The sequence below is a fragment of the Alosa sapidissima genome, chromosome 21, assembly GCF_018492685.1.
Source record: "Alosa sapidissima isolate fAloSap1 chromosome 21, fAloSap1.pri, whole genome shotgun sequence".
NCBI lineage: Eukaryota > Metazoa > Chordata > Actinopteri > Clupeiformes > Clupeidae > Alosa > Alosa sapidissima.
This window is the reverse complement of record NC_055977.1, coordinates 23,212,660-23,229,085: the sequence shown is the minus strand read 5'-3', so window position 1 is coordinate 23,229,085 and position 16,426 is coordinate 23,212,660. Positions and strand designations below refer to the sequence as shown.

Below are 16,426 nucleotides of genomic sequence, written 5' to 3'. Positions count from 1 at the left end.
CAATGTCGGATTTCGATGTTGATTTAACATCAGTTTGCACCCTCAGTTAATATTGAAACAATGTTGCTTTATTAACTATAGACCAGCGGAATTTCAATTGTATTTCAATTAAAATAAATATTGAAACCATGTTGAAATTACAACCAAACTAAAGATCAATGTGATTTCAATGGTATTTCAATTCATATTAAACCGCAGTAAACCACTATAAATCTGGCAAAATATTGGGAAATTCATACCCTGCTTTATCTACAGCCAGGATACATTTGGCTAGGCCTAAGTATGTCTGGTTTAGGCTACACAAGCTTGCATAAATAACCATTGACAACTTGTTATCAGTTTGAAAAGCAAGTGCATTTATTCACTCTTCTTCATTTATAAATTCCCGTGTGCTGTGCTTCCCTGCCATCTATTCAGTAGGCCTACGGTTGCAGTCAGCCTGACCATCCAGTTGAGTGAAGCGGCACCTAACAGAAATAGAAGAAAGATATACAGTGTTAGATAAATATGTTAAACTGAAGGCTACTTACAAGTGAAACTTTAGAATAATCATATTCCGTCTATGTACATCGTAGCCTAACTTACAAACTCATTCATGCTTGAGCAGGGTCGGACTGGGAACAAAATTCGGCCCTGGCAATTTTCTCCTGGACCGGCCCACTACACCCCCCCCCCCCCACACACACACACACACACACACACACACACACAAGCCCACCGATACCAAAATCCCCCCCTGATTCCCCCCCATAAATAACAAACACACAGTATCATGCTGTAGCAACACTTCATAAACTGAACCCAAACATTTAGATTTGGACGATCTCCATGGATGTTCAGTAGCCTATATTTTTCATTTAGTCAAGCAGTGACATGTGGTTTAATCAGTGTTGGGCAAGTTACTTCAAAATCGTAATATATTATGTATTACTTATTCAAAGTAATTCATTACATTATAATATTACTGTCTCTGAATTGTAAGGCATTACACTACTATTGTATTACTTTTAAGTTACTTTTACCAAAATATCTGGAAATATGGATTTGGAATTCTAAATGCAGTTTATTATGCTCAATGCAGCTCATTGCACTTCTAATGGAGGGTGATGTGGTACAACATAATGACTGAGCTAGGCTTAAGGCTACAGTAGAATGCAATAGGTGCAGTGATGGCTCATGAAGCAATACAAGGAACAATCATAGCCAGAATTTTGTTAAAAGACAAAAGGTCAAAGTCTGGTCAATTGTGATAGAAATGCTGTAACTTTAGGCTTAGGCCTACTCATTAAAATCAACAGAGAGCCCACTACCTGTATATTGTAACCCAAAACTTAAAGACATGTCAAGATAGGCTACACAGTGCAGCTACTGGCCATTTTTGTGCCCTAACTGGTGAAATACAGTATTAACCTAAGTATGTCATTATATGGCCAACTATAGATGTAATCTGCCTGTTCCCAGGGATGGGTAGTATTTCTGAAACATGTAATATGTTGTACATTTTCGTGCAGAATAACGTTATTTTGGGGCGCATTGGGAAAGGGGGCAAAGTGAAGTGAACTATTTTGCACTCTGTTATGATACTGTCAGGTCTAGGGTAACACTATGGCTAATATATGCAACTTTTGATTTACAGAATGAGAGAATTTGATGAGAGTGAGGCACTAACAGTTAAGAAAGTGGATGAGGGTTGTAAAACAAATTGGAACTGGTCTTGGTTACAGGTTGAAACGGAGATTGAGGTCAAGACAGCCAAACACAAATTCAAAATGTCAGACTTTTTTAAAAAAAATTGAAAAAAAGGGACATGCCAAATGTACTTTCTGCATGAAAGAGATTAATTATGCTAACAAGGGAGTGCATGCTCTGTTGAATCACTGCCAGAGTGCTATACACACAGAGAGAGTGGCTACCATCATATCTACCCAGTGTGGCCCAGCTCCTCTGTCAAGACAAGCCAGCTACTGTACCAGCTAAAGTCAGGCCCCAGCAGACAGAATAAGGGAAGGAACTGGGACAGTGTATTTTCATATAAAGAACATTTTTGTGTGAATAGGGTGAGCCCTGGATGGCAGAGGTGCAGTGGCGATTCTAGACATTTTTAACAAGGGTGGCACTGGTGAGGCACTGATTAATTCAAGGGTGGCATAAGGCAAAACAACCAGATAAACAGAAACAGGCTCAAGATGTGAAATTAGCACAAATACATTAGGGAAACCAGACACAAACACCATACTCATAAATTGAAAGAAAAAAAAAAACACAAATACCTTACTCTCACATAAAATGTCTTTGTATTTGAATAAAATAATACAAACATATTAAAGTTAATTATCTAAGTTGTCTGTCCCTGGGCTATGCTGTGCTAAAACAAATTCCATCATGGGGACATTAAAATATAATCCATTTTATTCTATTCTATTAAATGAAGATATACAAATATACTCATCCAATACATTTTCCCCCCACAATAACTTATATCTATGTGCATCTATTTTTGTAGCTGTTAAAATAATTTGACCTGCTTTTTTGTCTATTTGTTTATTTTCTTTAAAGTTCTCAAGAAACTTGAGGGTGGTATGAAGGAGTGTATTGTGTATGTGAGCAAACAATGGTTAACGTTGCACATGGGGCAACTTGTTGCAGGGCAACCACATAACCGGCTCCATGTGTTTGAATTGGATGACTAAAGTCCTCAAGAAACTTGAGGTTGGGATGAGTGTGTGAGCAACCTACATGTTACTTATCTGCCTGAATCTCAATATTCTGATGACAACAACTGTGGGCAAATTACAAGTCAGCACCAGTGCTGCATTCATTGTTTTTCACTTTTATAATCACATCACCAAAAGTAGGTTATTGGTTTTACCAAAAGTATTTGGCAGTATTTTTAAACTACAAACCTATAAAGTATTTTGATACAAAATACAATGCCATTTTTTTCCAACTAAATAAAATACAAATTTGTATTTTAAATACATCAGACATGCCTATCCCTGGCTGTTGGCTGCAGTAACTCAAGCTAGGTAGTACTTATTGTTTTGTGTTTATGTTAGTTTTGATCCAATTTGACAGCTTTGCTATGTTGCTCACCCAAAATTTCTACCAGCCCACCCAAATATAGTAGCCTAGCCTAGGTTAGAACCAGCCCTGCCCTGCATGGAGACATATTTTACGATAATAATGGAGAAAATGTTAGCAAAACTTTAGGTTTTTGTTAACGGAATCTCCCTCCCTCATTCATCTATTTGCGCAACAGCCCACATTCTGCGTTCAATCCAGAGAGACAAGTGAAATAAATGTTTTTTTTTTTTCTTTTAAGCGGACATCGCCATAGGCACGATATTTAGGCTACCTCTGTTAGGCCTACAAAAAGTTGCAAATTAAGGAGTATTTCCTGATCGGGGAAACCTTTCGGTCCGCGGTTCTATAATATCATTCAATTGTGCCGCAAATTAACAGACAGAAGTGGGGCGTAATTTAAATTTATGGCTCTGTAGACCAGCAATCTACTTGTCGAGGAGGCTCATAATTTGAGAAACGCTGCAGATCATAGACAGAGAAAGCTCTGGGAACAGAACGCAGGCATATGATTTTGTTGTCACGCGCTACTATGGAAAATGAACTTTTATAAAGACTGGCTCGGCCAATAAAAAAAAGGAAAAAGTATGCCAGATGGCCAGTCCAGCCCTGCGTTCAGGAATTATTTAATTATTATAAGCAAAAGTGGAACGTGCACAATGTTTCATTTATCCCTCCTGATCGGGACGAATAAAACAGCTATTGGGGACGAAATAAGCATACAGTTTAGCCTAAGCTATGTAAACTTCCAATAATTTCAATATTTTACAACAAATGCTTGACTGGTTGAATGGTCATACATGTCATCAGAATATCGCTACCTGTAGCCTAGATGCCACGAGTGTTTAGTGAGTAGGCCTAAGCTTGATGAACCATAAATGAAAAGTTTTCTTAACATTACATTAGGACATTATTACCAGACATGTGGACTCGAGTCACATGACTTGGACTCGAGTCAGACTCGAGTCATGATTTTAATGACTTCAGACTTGACTTGATAAAATTCGGCATGACTTGCGACTCGACTTGGACTTGAATACTATTCACTCAAGACTTGACTCGGACTTTGCCTCTTTGACTTGTGATGACTTGACATGTCTCGAATCAAAAACTAAATTTCCTGATCGTGTACCAGTCAACCCAGAGACGCTTTCCCGCGACTAAAAAATAAATAAAAAATAGCGGAGACAAGCGGCCAGAGCACAGTTCAGTAGCCTACTGCCACTACCCCCACACGCGTTACGCACTGTGTGTAGGGCACCAAGAGACAGAGGAAGGACCAACATTTAGCCAATCACTAGTAGCTTTACTGCAAACTGATTTGCACTCTTGTTAGAGAACGTTTGTCAAAAAGCACCAACAGCATGTTACATAAAGATAATACTTTTCGAGTCCTCTCCATTAAGATCCAACTTAAACTTATGCTAGCCTACTGCATTTAATTGAGAACGCATCTAAGCACGCACGAGAGGGAGAGAAAACGAATAGGTTCCAGCTGGTTTGTCATTGTTGATGATGATTGATATCTTCTTTTAAATATAAGAAACATATAAAAAGAAATCGTGGAGGCAACAAATACGAGATTAGAGGAGATTGTGAATTTATCCGGTTCTCACTAGTCTACTATACTGTTATAAACTATGAGATCCAGGTCACTATGACATAGCTGCACTCACTGTGATTTGGAAAGTGGACAAGAATATTATGAAGAGTTGTCTTTGCCTTGTGTAATGGAACTGGTGAGTCTTGAAGTATTAAATAATTTATTTACATGAAGCACATGATATGCCAATTGAAACGCATTCCACTCAGCTACTGTAGCTAGCTGGCTACTGGCTACCAGGCTCATAATTCACTTTTAATTGCAAACAGAAAATGTCAAGCAAGCATCATGTCATACATGATTCTCTTTCCAAAGGAATGAAAGCTGTTTGTGCCAACTTAATATCATGCTTATCATTGTTAATATTGTGCTATACATGTGGCACAAACAATGTTTGAGTTTGTGGACTAGCCATAGGCTATATTTGAACGGAGCTGGTAAAAAAAAATCATTATGAGAACATGTGGACAGTGGCACACAATGGGCTTAAAGTGACAGTGCACCATTTACAAATTAGATAAACAGCATCAAATGTCTAGTATTTCTTAAGAAATGAATACTTTAAAACAAAATTACTGTCATTATTATCTTTTAAATAATATAAAAGTGTTGACCTTGGCTTCCCTTATGAGTCACCACTGGCAGACAGCCTAATAAATTGTTTGCAGGCAAATCTGTGGCCTAGCGCAGTGAAATACCATCAGTCAAATTATTACTCATCCTTACAGTGGGCTCCGCAATTTGGAAAAACATTATATATATTTGCAGCTGTGCTGAGTGTCATGTAGCTATCCGTTTTGTACAGATTACTCAGGTATGCACATCTGTATATTACACAGGTATGCACATGCATATGTCGTAAAAGATTACAAGACCGAAACATTGAACATATTTTAATCTGTATTCATAAAAAAAATACTGTGGATTAGATGGAAGTGCTAAAATTATGATCGATAGTCTAATAATGGCATTATTAAGTGAAGAGTACCTAATGACTTGTTCAGGACTTGAAAAAGATTGGGACTTGGACTTGGACTCGACTTGGCTTTGATGTGACTTGGACTTGGACTCGACTTGCCCTTCTCTGTATTTACTTGGGACTTGACTTGGACTTGACTGCTAAGACTTGGGACTTACTTGTGACTTGCCAAACAGTGACTTGGTCCCACCTCTGATTATTACCATTAAACACTTTTACAAAAGTAAAGGCCTAGCCTACAGTTAACACTTAATGACCTATCAAATGTCGGCGACTTAAGTGTGTGATTAGATAAATAGGCTGGCAGATGCAATAGGTAAATAGATATCTTTGCGTGTTAGCACAAGCAGTAGCCTGTAGGCCAATAAAGCGTGTTTACCACTTACATTTCTGACGGCTGATACTTCAAACTGCTGCAAGTGCATCAAGAAAGGTCCTGCCTTAGACCATGTTAATGGCCAATTGTAGACTAAGATTTGGGGGTGGCCAATCGAATTTCAAGGGTGGCCTGTGCCACCCGGAGCCACCCCTCTGACTCCACCCCTGCAGAGGTGGTGGCAAAATGTAATTATATGATATTTCCTGTGGGGGCGTGGGCTTCGATAATCTCACTCCTTTTTGACCATACCTCTGCATCCCTGATTTAAGATGAAACTGAATTTTTATTTTTATTTTTATTTTATTTTTATTTTTTATACTTTTAAAACAAATTTGTGTGAGTAAAATGTACCTCTTTATTTTTGAATTACTTAATTACTTAATCACTCCTCTTGACCAGGTTTTACCCCACAAATGTGTGAATGGAGTGAGTCCATGTCTAAACACAGAGCTGTGTTTAGACATGATTGGCTTATTCCAGAGCTGTTGCTAATCTCTGACTCTGTCTGTGCCTGCAGGTCTTGGTGGAGCTGTGGGCTACGCGCTGGGCGGCCTAGACTGGACCCACACTTTCTTGGGCCGGACGTTCAAATCGCAGGAGCAGATCCTGTTCATGTTTGCGGCCGTGCTCTTCACCGGGTCAGTGGCGCTGCACCTGTTCAGTATCGAGGAGCTGCAGTACAGCCCGCAGCAGGACCGGCTGGACGAGGAGGACGACACGCTCTCCTCAGTCAAGCTCAACGGCAGCCTGGCCCATCATGGCCAGCCGCACCTGCTGCTGGACGACGAGGACGAGGACGGCGACGAGCGCTGCGACCTCTACGACGAGGAGGACGAGCGGGACGAACTGGACATGGAGTTCCTGGACGTGGAGATGGTGCGGAGCAAGAGCGACTCGGTGCTGGCCATGGCCGACGCCACGCTGGACCACCTGGAGGCCGACGCGTCCTTCCTGCGGCAGATCGAGCCGTCCATCTTCGCCGACCGGCTGTCGTCGTACCACGGCTCGCCGCCCAGGCGCAGCAGCAGCGCCGGCAGCCAGGACTTCCTGCGCATGGCCAGCCGGGCTAGCGACGGACCGTCCGGCGGCGGAGGAGGAGCGGGGACCGCCCGCTTTAGCCGCCTGTCGGCGTTCCTCCAGGAGCTGGAGCGTGAGGGCGGCGAAGAGGCGCTGCTCAACAACTGCCAGCTGGACGACTCGCCCAAGTCGCCCAACGGCCACGCGCCCGGCGGCGGCGACGCCAACGGCAATGGCGTGGGCACCAACGGCCGGCCGCGCTCGGGCCCCTCGGGCCTCAAGGCCTCCAGCGCCAACGCCTCCATCCGCCGCCGGCGCCACACCTTCTACCGCCAGCCGTCCTGCACCTTCTCCTACTACGGCCGCGTGGGCTCCCACCGCTACCGCTATCGGCGCGCCAATGCCGCCCTCCTCATCAAGTCGTCGCGCAGCATGAACGACATCTACGAGATGCAGAAGCGGCAGCAGCGCAAGCGCACGACCACGACCGTCAAGCGCGCGCGCCACCAGAGCGGCAACACCAACTCCAGCGGCGACACGGAGAGCGAGGAGGGCGAGACAGAGACCACCGTCCGGCTCTTGTGGATGTCCATGCTGAAGATGCCCCGGGAGCTGATGCGCCTCTGCATCTGCCACCTGCTCACCTGGTTCTCCATCATCGCAGAGGCCGTCTTCTACACTGACTTCATGGGCCAGGTCATCTTCGAGGGAGACCCTACGGTAAGGATCATAGATATAAAAATGGCACGTGGCATCAAAGCAGCAAACCTTTTAGCAATGGGTTATATATACTATTGATGGTATCATACACTATTGATGGTATCATATATATTGATGGTATCATATACTGATGATATTATACCATGATATCCAGCGGTAAATTTGCAATCTATGAGCCACTGTTAGACCATTCACATGCCTCTCTAAGATGACATTAACAAAAATGTCTTCCAAAGACATCGCTAGTCGCGCAGTTGCAACAATGCTGAAAGTCCTGCTCATTCATCGGAAGGGTGAGTTTGCTGCTGGACTGATGCCGTGTGTATGTGTTGTGTATGTGTTGTATCAGGCTGCTGCCAACTCCACAGCTCTGTATAACTATCATAAAGGAGTGCAGATGGGCTGCTGGGGACTGGTCATCTACGCTGCCACAGCTGCCGTGTGCTCAGGTGAGACACACACACACAGAGAGAGAGAGAGAGAGAGAGAGAGAGAGATAGATACAGAGATATAGATACAGTCAGCCACACACACACACACACACACACACACACACACACACACACACACACACACACACACACACAAAATAAAACACACACACACTAATAAAGTAGTCACACTCTGCCACATATACCAATACCTATACAGACTTGCAGACGCCTACTCACAACACGCCATATACAGTAGCAGATCCACTCACAGAAGCATACAGATGCAAACGTGCACAGACACTAACAGAGCAGGTTTACTGGCCAATGCATATACACAGACATGTGGCAGGTACCCACCCTCTGACTGCCACAGTGGACCCTCTGTCCCCATCTTAATTTCCCATCTGATGTCTCTGCTTACTGTTGCTCTTCATACAGCGCTACTCCAGAAGTACCTGGACAACTTTGACCTCAGCATCAAGGTCATCTACATCCTGGGCACGCTGGGCTTCTCCATCGGCACGGCCGTCATGGCCATGTTCCCCAACGTCTACGTGGCCATGGTGATGATCAGCAGCATGGGGGTCATCTCCATGAGCATCTCCTACTGCCCGTACGCCCTGCTCGGCCAGTACCACGAAATCAAAGAGGTGAGAGGCCACCGCAGAGATCATGTTGATTATTCACTTAAGGATGCTGAGGAGTACCATTCTCAATAGATACAGTGCTATTGAGGCAGAGCTAATAGAGCACATCTACTCTGTTCATGCGCTCATGTTGTAGGATTTCCATGACCCATGAAACTGTTCTTTTGGGGTCGGTTTCTGGCACACTGATTAAGCCTCTTCTTAGGCTCAAAAAGAACCTGAATGAAAATCCCCATTAAAAAGAAGCTCTTAGTCTAAGACTAGGCTTAATCCTTGAACAGCAAACCGGCCCATAGTGATTGATATGAATGGTGTAAGTACAAAGTACTTGACATCAATCGCATTTAGCAAATTTTCAAATAGAAATTTGCTAAATTAGTGGTGGTGTTCACGAGTTTTCCTCTCCGTTTCTTTCAGTACATCCACCACAGTCCAGGCAATTCCAAGCGAGGCTTTGGCATCGACTGCGCCATCCTGTCGTGCCAGGTGTACATCTCTCAGATCCTGGTGGCGTCAGCGCTGGGCGCCATGGTGGAGGCCACGGGCAGCGTGCGCGTCATCCCCATCGTGGCGTCCGGCGGCTCCTTCCTGGGCTTCCTGACCGCGTGCTTCTTGGTCATCTACCCGCAGGACGGCGACGGGGCACACGGCAAGGGCGAGCAGACCAAAGCGCTGACGTCCTCGTCGGCGACCTCGTCCCTGGAAGTCGTGGAGAAGCCCAGCGTGCTCAAGCTGACCCGCAAGGGTGCCGCCACCACCACCTGCAAGGTGGAGTGCGAGTCCACCCTGTGACCGTGCACGAGGAACGAAGTGCATGAAAACAGACTAGCGTATGACAAACAAGACGCAACGCAATGCAGCACTCCACAGCGGTTGTGACAAACAACGCACACGCACACACTCATGCACACACTCATGCACACACTCATGCACACACTCATACACACACTCACACAGCCTCAAAGTGGTTGTCACCAATGAGGCATAAAACATTCCCATCAGTGCACAGTGGTCTCCGATCTCATTCTCTTGCATGCGTCCAGGAGAGAGCGAGAGAGAGAGAGCAAGAGAGGACCAGAGGATAGAACTTGAAACAAGAGACTAAAAAAGCTGTTTCTTCATTTCGTCCTCAGTTCATTTTTGTTTGTGTGTGTGTGTGTGTGTGTGTGTGCGCGTGTGCGCGCGTTTTTTTCTTCTCGAGCTTGTGGGCCTGGCCTGGCCGGACTCAGGGCTCAGTGTGGAGCGGGCACTTGCCCGTCTCTCCCTCTCAGGGCCACCAGGGGGCGTCCCTGGACTGGACACATCAGGGGTCAGGGGGGGAAGTGTGTTCAGGATGGTGTGGAGGAACTCTGAAAGACACACACCTCTCCCACTCACTTTTACCCCCCAATGTAAAGATGGAAAGGAAAGTTTAAACAAAAATGTCTGTGAGAATATTTCCTTTGAATATACATATAGAGATATATACATACATATACAAACATTTATATTTTCCCTTAAGTTATTATATTTAGCATTTTCTTTTCTTGTTCGACCTGATGTCTCATGATGACTGGAGACATTGCAGTTACCAAAAGTTGCCCAGTTAAACGACTCTTATCAGAGTAATGTTTTACTTTGTGGACTTGTAGACTTCACTTGGCTTTATTTAAAAATACAAGAAAGCTGGTGTGTTTAGGTGCTCACATCGTCAGGAGCGCTCTGAGATTTTGGGGTCATTCCCCGAGTTGGGCATCGAAGAGCTCAATTTTGACACCTGGATAAGGCACTATGGCAGTACCTGAGGGGGTTTGCCTGGGTCTTCTGGAGCGGTCTCATTGGGTCCATCTGGTGTTCGTTTTAACCAGGTGTTTCAGGTCCACACACATCCTCAACCTTTCTGCGCAAAGCCTGACATTGCCACCTCAAGGGCATTAGATCTCATGGTGGTCGAAGGCGGTCGAAACACTTTTTAGAATCGATATAACAAATAAAAAATCTCAATGCTGCATCAGAGTTGTAGAGTATTAGCCTGATACCAAATAAAAGAGAAGCAACAGGATGGAGAAGTGGAGCGCGTTTGAAAGGACATTTGTTTTTTTTCTCAGCTCCCTTCGTTTTCGTTTCTTTAATCTTTTGGAGTTGGCTGTCTCTCGACACAAGGTCAATGCTCTTTGCTGGATGTCACTTCAGAGATGTTTATATCCAGGTGTGCCTGTGCTTGGAGGAGACAGGGGGTGGTGGTTGGGTGGGGGGGGGCGACTTTAGGGGAGTTTGAGGCTGATGGTGCCTGTTGCTGGCAGCACTTTTGTGGCAGAACTTGAACTGTGCAGGAATTACCATGAAGACAAATGTAGCGGTGTCTCTCTTTTTTTTTTTTTTTTTTTCTCTCTCTCTAATTTTTTTGTTTTTCTTTTCCCTTTTTTTGTCCTGTCCTCAAAACACAATCTCCTATGTTTGTTTCTGACAAACAAAAAAAGTATTGAGTTGAGTTAAGTCCTCTCACTAGTCTGTTTACATTTGCACCTGGTTGCTGCATGTGCGGCAGTGGAGTGGGGCTTGGATGAAAGAAGAGAGTAAGACTTTAGTTTAGTCTTTCTCTAAAATTCCCCACACAGTCAGATCTTCCAAACAAGTCCTCACCGTGATTCAATCTCCTTTTCACTCTTATGTTTGCACAGCTTAAGATGGGGACAAAGGCCATGGTGATGACCCATAGCTGTGGCCTAACAGTTCTCCATAGGGAGAAATCGCTGTATGTTTTGGCGTATTCAGGGCATATTGTTCTGCGCCCTAAAACCTTTTTTTTCTCCAATGGCATGTTCATAGGGCAGAGTAGGGCCCTTTAGTTCTGAGTTCTGCCCTCCTTTTTGCAAAGCTATCAGTCGGAGGTGTAATGTTACCACAGGTATATATATTTTTCTTCTTCTAAAAAATGGTTTCCATTTTACATTACTTATGATGGTAATACTTCTGTTCCATAGAAGTAGAGAATCGAATTAACGGCGAAGTACATTTTCAGTGTCTCAGAGAAGCCAAACTTGAAGACAGACCGTACACAAAAAATTATTGTTTTCCCTTACTGAGAAATCAGGCAAATAATCAGTTGCAATAATGCTATCTGCCTCAGTAAAGTTGATTTGTTTTATAACACTGGGGTGAAATTGTCATGCATGAATGGTTGTTGGTATATTCTATTTACTACAGCAATGTATTCATAGATTTTCTTTTTTTTTGAGAACAGCTGTCTTTAAATACTTGAAGTGCAAACTGGGTGTTTCTGAGAAGCAATGGAGTATGTATTCAGCTCCAGAACTCTTGCTGCAGATGGCAGAATGTTGACATGGAGTGATTTGAATTAGGCCTTGCTTGGGGAGTAGAACTTTTGATTCCATCAGGTGACAATGTCAAGTACTGAATGTAATATTTGTTTGTTTTTCTATGTGTTACGAGCAGAAGATCTGACATTGCACAGAACTTGCACATACAGTTTTAGAAAATCATCTTGCAAAAGAAAGAAATAACTGAACTGTGGATATTTATTTTTTGACCTCTTGGTAATGGACACTTCAACTTTTATTTAAAGAAAATATATATACAGAGAGATATATTTACAGTAGAGTTAATGCAAGGGATGTGGGTTGGTTACGACTGGAATACAGTTGTGAGTGAGTGAGCGTGTATGTGCGTGTCGGTCTCTGTGTGGTCCATCATGCAGTGTATGTTTGTGTGTGTGCGTGTGTGTGTGTGTGCACACACGCGATAAAAATCACACCTCAATTGTTTCCCTTTCCTCACGTCTTTACAGTCTGTCTGGTTTACAAATCACACTTTAAATCCCACTGCGGAAAATTTTATTTCTTGAACAGACTTTTTTTGTCCTAAGAATGCACCGGTTGCTTTTTTCAGTTATTTTATTAATCATAGGAAAATTTAACTGTCTCTCACGTCTTCACTGACAAATTATGTTACACATTTTGAGTCTTAGAATGAACTGGGAGTCAGAATTTTTCTCTTGAGGAAATTTATATGGATGTTACTTCAAGGAAAAAAAAACTATGAATGGGGAAATACAGACTAATTGCAGTGTACTATATGCCTTGTTATTCAAAGTTGTAAATATTCATTTAAATAGTTTCTTTTGCTGCTATTAAAAAGCTGATTATTTTATATTAGGATTTTTTTTCTAAAAGACATGTATATAAAGTCTGTACATAAGCTTGAGCCTTCTAATATAGAAACATTGAAAAAAAAAACACTGTATTGAATGCACCTTTAAAGAATCTTAACCAAACTGTTTCCTGTCTGTTTATTTTATTCCGACTTCTCTCTGAACTCATTTAGAATGTCTCTCACTAAGTTGCAGACATGACATGCAGTCACCTCACCTGCTGGCCTTAGCAGAGGTGGACGAAGTACACAATTTCTTTACTAAAGTGAATGTTGCTAAGTCAGATTTTTTACTTAAGTTGAAGTACAGAGGTACTTGCTTTTAAAAATACTTAGGCCTAAGTACCGTATTCAGAAGTACACATATTTTTCCTTTTTTAATGTATTGAAATTTAATGTTTAATTGGTCATTAATATGGTATAAATCCTTTGGTTGGTCATAAGACTTGAAGAGACCTTTTAGTTCCTTACATACAACAAAAAAATATTACCTTTTTTCGTAACTTTGCAACTGTTCAAATGGATGCAATAATATAATTTAAACCATTATTCATTCTCTGTTCACAAATCTAAAACATTCTCACTACCGAATATAAAACCAGATAACTCCATTATGAGTAGATTATTTATCGTTTAATAATGTAGGCAAAATTTCATTCCAATTTCGCAATGGCCATGGAGGATAGCCTGGTTAACACCAGACCACTTCTAAAATCTAAATTGCTAACAGGTTCGTCTGGGTTCTCCCAGGCTACATGGAGGATGTTCTGATAAGAAATCTATTGTCACCATCATTACCACAGCCAATTCAGCCAAGTTCAAATTGAACTATTGAAAAAATTAACTTCAAGATGGTCTATCGCATTGTTGCATTTAAAGAATCAAATGTGGTGAAAAGTAACGAGTACTTCATGCTCATATTTCAAATGTAGTGGAGTCAAAAGTACAGTATTTGTCTTTCAAATGTAGTGGAGTTTTACCAAAAATATTAATTCTCAAGTAAAATATTAACTAAGTAAATGTACTTAGTTACTGTCCACCTCTGGGCTTTAGAAACTAAAACTTAAGTGTTTTTTTTAAATTATTATTATTCAGTGCCCACATACTAAAAAATATATAGGGTGATATAGGCTGACTGACTGGTGTGAGCCTCTGGTGTAGGCCTATGTGAAATCTTGTGCCAATACATGGGTTGTCACATACTGCTGCTAGCACATGGGTCTTTTCCCTGTTGTGAATCAGGATGTTGGCACCCCCTGGTGGACTGCAGATGTAAATGTTTTCTGCAAATGTAACTAAATGTTGCCATCTTGTGACCACATTCTTTGCCTTTATAATTGCTGCAGAAATCCATAAGAAAACCTAAATGGTTTCGTAAGAAACCCATGACGATCTTGAAATTATACATGATGCACATATGTTATCCAGTTGCTTTTTGTGACTAGAGTTAGCTGGGTTATCTGGCAGTCTACAACCCCAAAACAGAAAAGGTTGGGACGTTGTGTAAAATGTAAATAAAAACAGAATGTGATAATATACAAGTCTCGTAAACCTGTATTTAGCAGCAAAAAGGACATAGACAATATATCAAATGTTGAAAATGAAAATGTTGACTATTTCATGGAAAATATATGTTAATTTTGAATTTGGTGCCAGCAACATGTTTCAAAAAAAGTTGGGACGGGAGCATGTTTACCACTGTGCTGCTTCACCTCTTCATTCACAAAATTCTGTAAATGTTTATGAACTGAGGAGACCATTTGCTACAGTTCTGAGAATGAAATGTTGTCCCATTACTCACTGATATAGGATTTCAGTACCAGGGTCTGGATTTTCCTGATTTCAGTTGCTCAACTGGGGTATTCTTAGTCATGTTTTTCATTCCATTATGCACCTAATTTGACAAATCTGATCTGAAGACAGTCCATCTTAGCACCTGGACTCTTCCTCTATGGAGAAATACTATTTAAATATGTGCATAATTCATTTTGACATTGTTTTCCTGAAATATTCAAGGTACTAGTCCCTGGAAAAGCTGTAGGCACTAATGCTCCTCCACACCGTCATAGATGTTGGGTTTGGAACTGAGCACTAAAACAAGTTGGATAGGTTGGATACTTGGATAGGCCCTCTCCTCTTTAGCCCAGATGAGTCCATGATTTCCAAAAAGAATGGCAAACTTTGATTGGTCTAACCACAGGAGCTTTTTCCATGTTACCTCAGTCCATTTTAAACAAGCTCAGGCCCAGATAAGAGGGTGGTATTTCTGTATCATGTCTCAATACAATTTTAGCTGTTACAATTTTGGCTGCAGATTTTGAATTAAGTATCAAACTGTGCACATAGACAATGGTTATCAGAGGTTTTCCTGAGCCCATACAATGACAGGTCTGGAAACAGGTCTGGTGTTGATGCAGTGCCATCTGAGGTCCCTTGTTTGCAAAGATTTCTCTGGATTCTCTGAATGTTTTAATAATATTATGTCTGTAAATGATTAACTCCCCAAAAAACTTTTCCAGCATTTTGTTACCCTGTCCCAACTTTTTTTTAAACATGTTGCTGGTATCAAAGTCGAAATTAACATATATTTTCCATGAAATAGTCAAATTTGTAATTTTCAACATTTGATATGTTGTCTGTTTCCTTTTTGCAATTAAATATGAGTTTAAGAGATTTGCAGATTATTACATTCTGTTTTTATTTACATTTTACACAATGTCCCAACTTTTTCTGTTTTAGGGTTGTAGTATTGCCCCTATCAATAAGACTTCTTAACACTTTCCTGGAATGAGAATGTGTAGGAACACTGAGAAAAATGTATAGCCTAAAATGTATAGCCTAATAATTATGAAAGTAATAGAGGAGCAAATGCAAAATATCCTTTACATCCTTTACATATAGGCTATAATATTACATGTTCATTAAGCATTACCAAGTGGCGCATTCCTCCCAAACTACAAACAAACAACAGCACCAGTTGAAAATAGAAAAGTTCTGAAACTGTCAAAACAGTTTCAAAAATCAGAAGAGGTAGCCTAGTAGACCTAGGCCTGGCTATAACCATTTGTCTTGACGACTATTCTGTATTTGTAGCCTATGTTAGGAAATATGCACATATTTTCAAAACATTATAGGCTAATTTTAAAAGCATGTTGCGGCATTGTTTCAAATGCTACCTTCTAGAAAACATGTGTGCTGTAATGTATGCTACTGTCAAATTTAGGCTACTGCAAGTATGCCTAGGCTAGCCTATTCTACACCCAGTCACCAGGTGGCGTACAGAGTTGATTCACTAGCCTAGTGAAATATGAATGGGGGTGAAAATTGGGTTACAGCTCAATGAGCGATTGAAGTTGGTGGGGGTAATATGTTAATTTTTCCGAAATATTTTAGGGACAAATGAAATAAACCGGGTTG

General features: G+C 41.6%; 1 protein-coding gene across 4 annotated transcripts in view; it reads left to right on the top strand.

The window, feature by feature from the left end:
- The window catches only part of LOC121695751 (solute carrier family 45 member 4), a 60,028-nt gene extending 46,895 nt beyond the window's left edge, over window positions 1-13,133 (top strand). For all 4 annotated transcript variants that reach the window (XM_042076859.1, XM_042076856.1, XM_042076857.1 and 1 more), the window contains 4 exons: window positions 6,560-7,779; window positions 8,129-8,228; window positions 8,652-8,863; window positions 9,278-13,133. In XM_042076859.1, the coding sequence (XP_041932793.1) occupies window positions 6,560-7,779; window positions 8,129-8,228; window positions 8,652-8,863; window positions 9,278-9,652 (1,907 nt within the window). In that variant the 3' untranslated portion in view covers window positions 9,653-13,133. The remainder of the gene's footprint in view (window positions 1-6,559; window positions 7,780-8,128; window positions 8,229-8,651; window positions 8,864-9,277) is intronic.
- The last annotated feature ends 3,293 nt before the right edge of the window (window positions 13,134-16,426 follow it).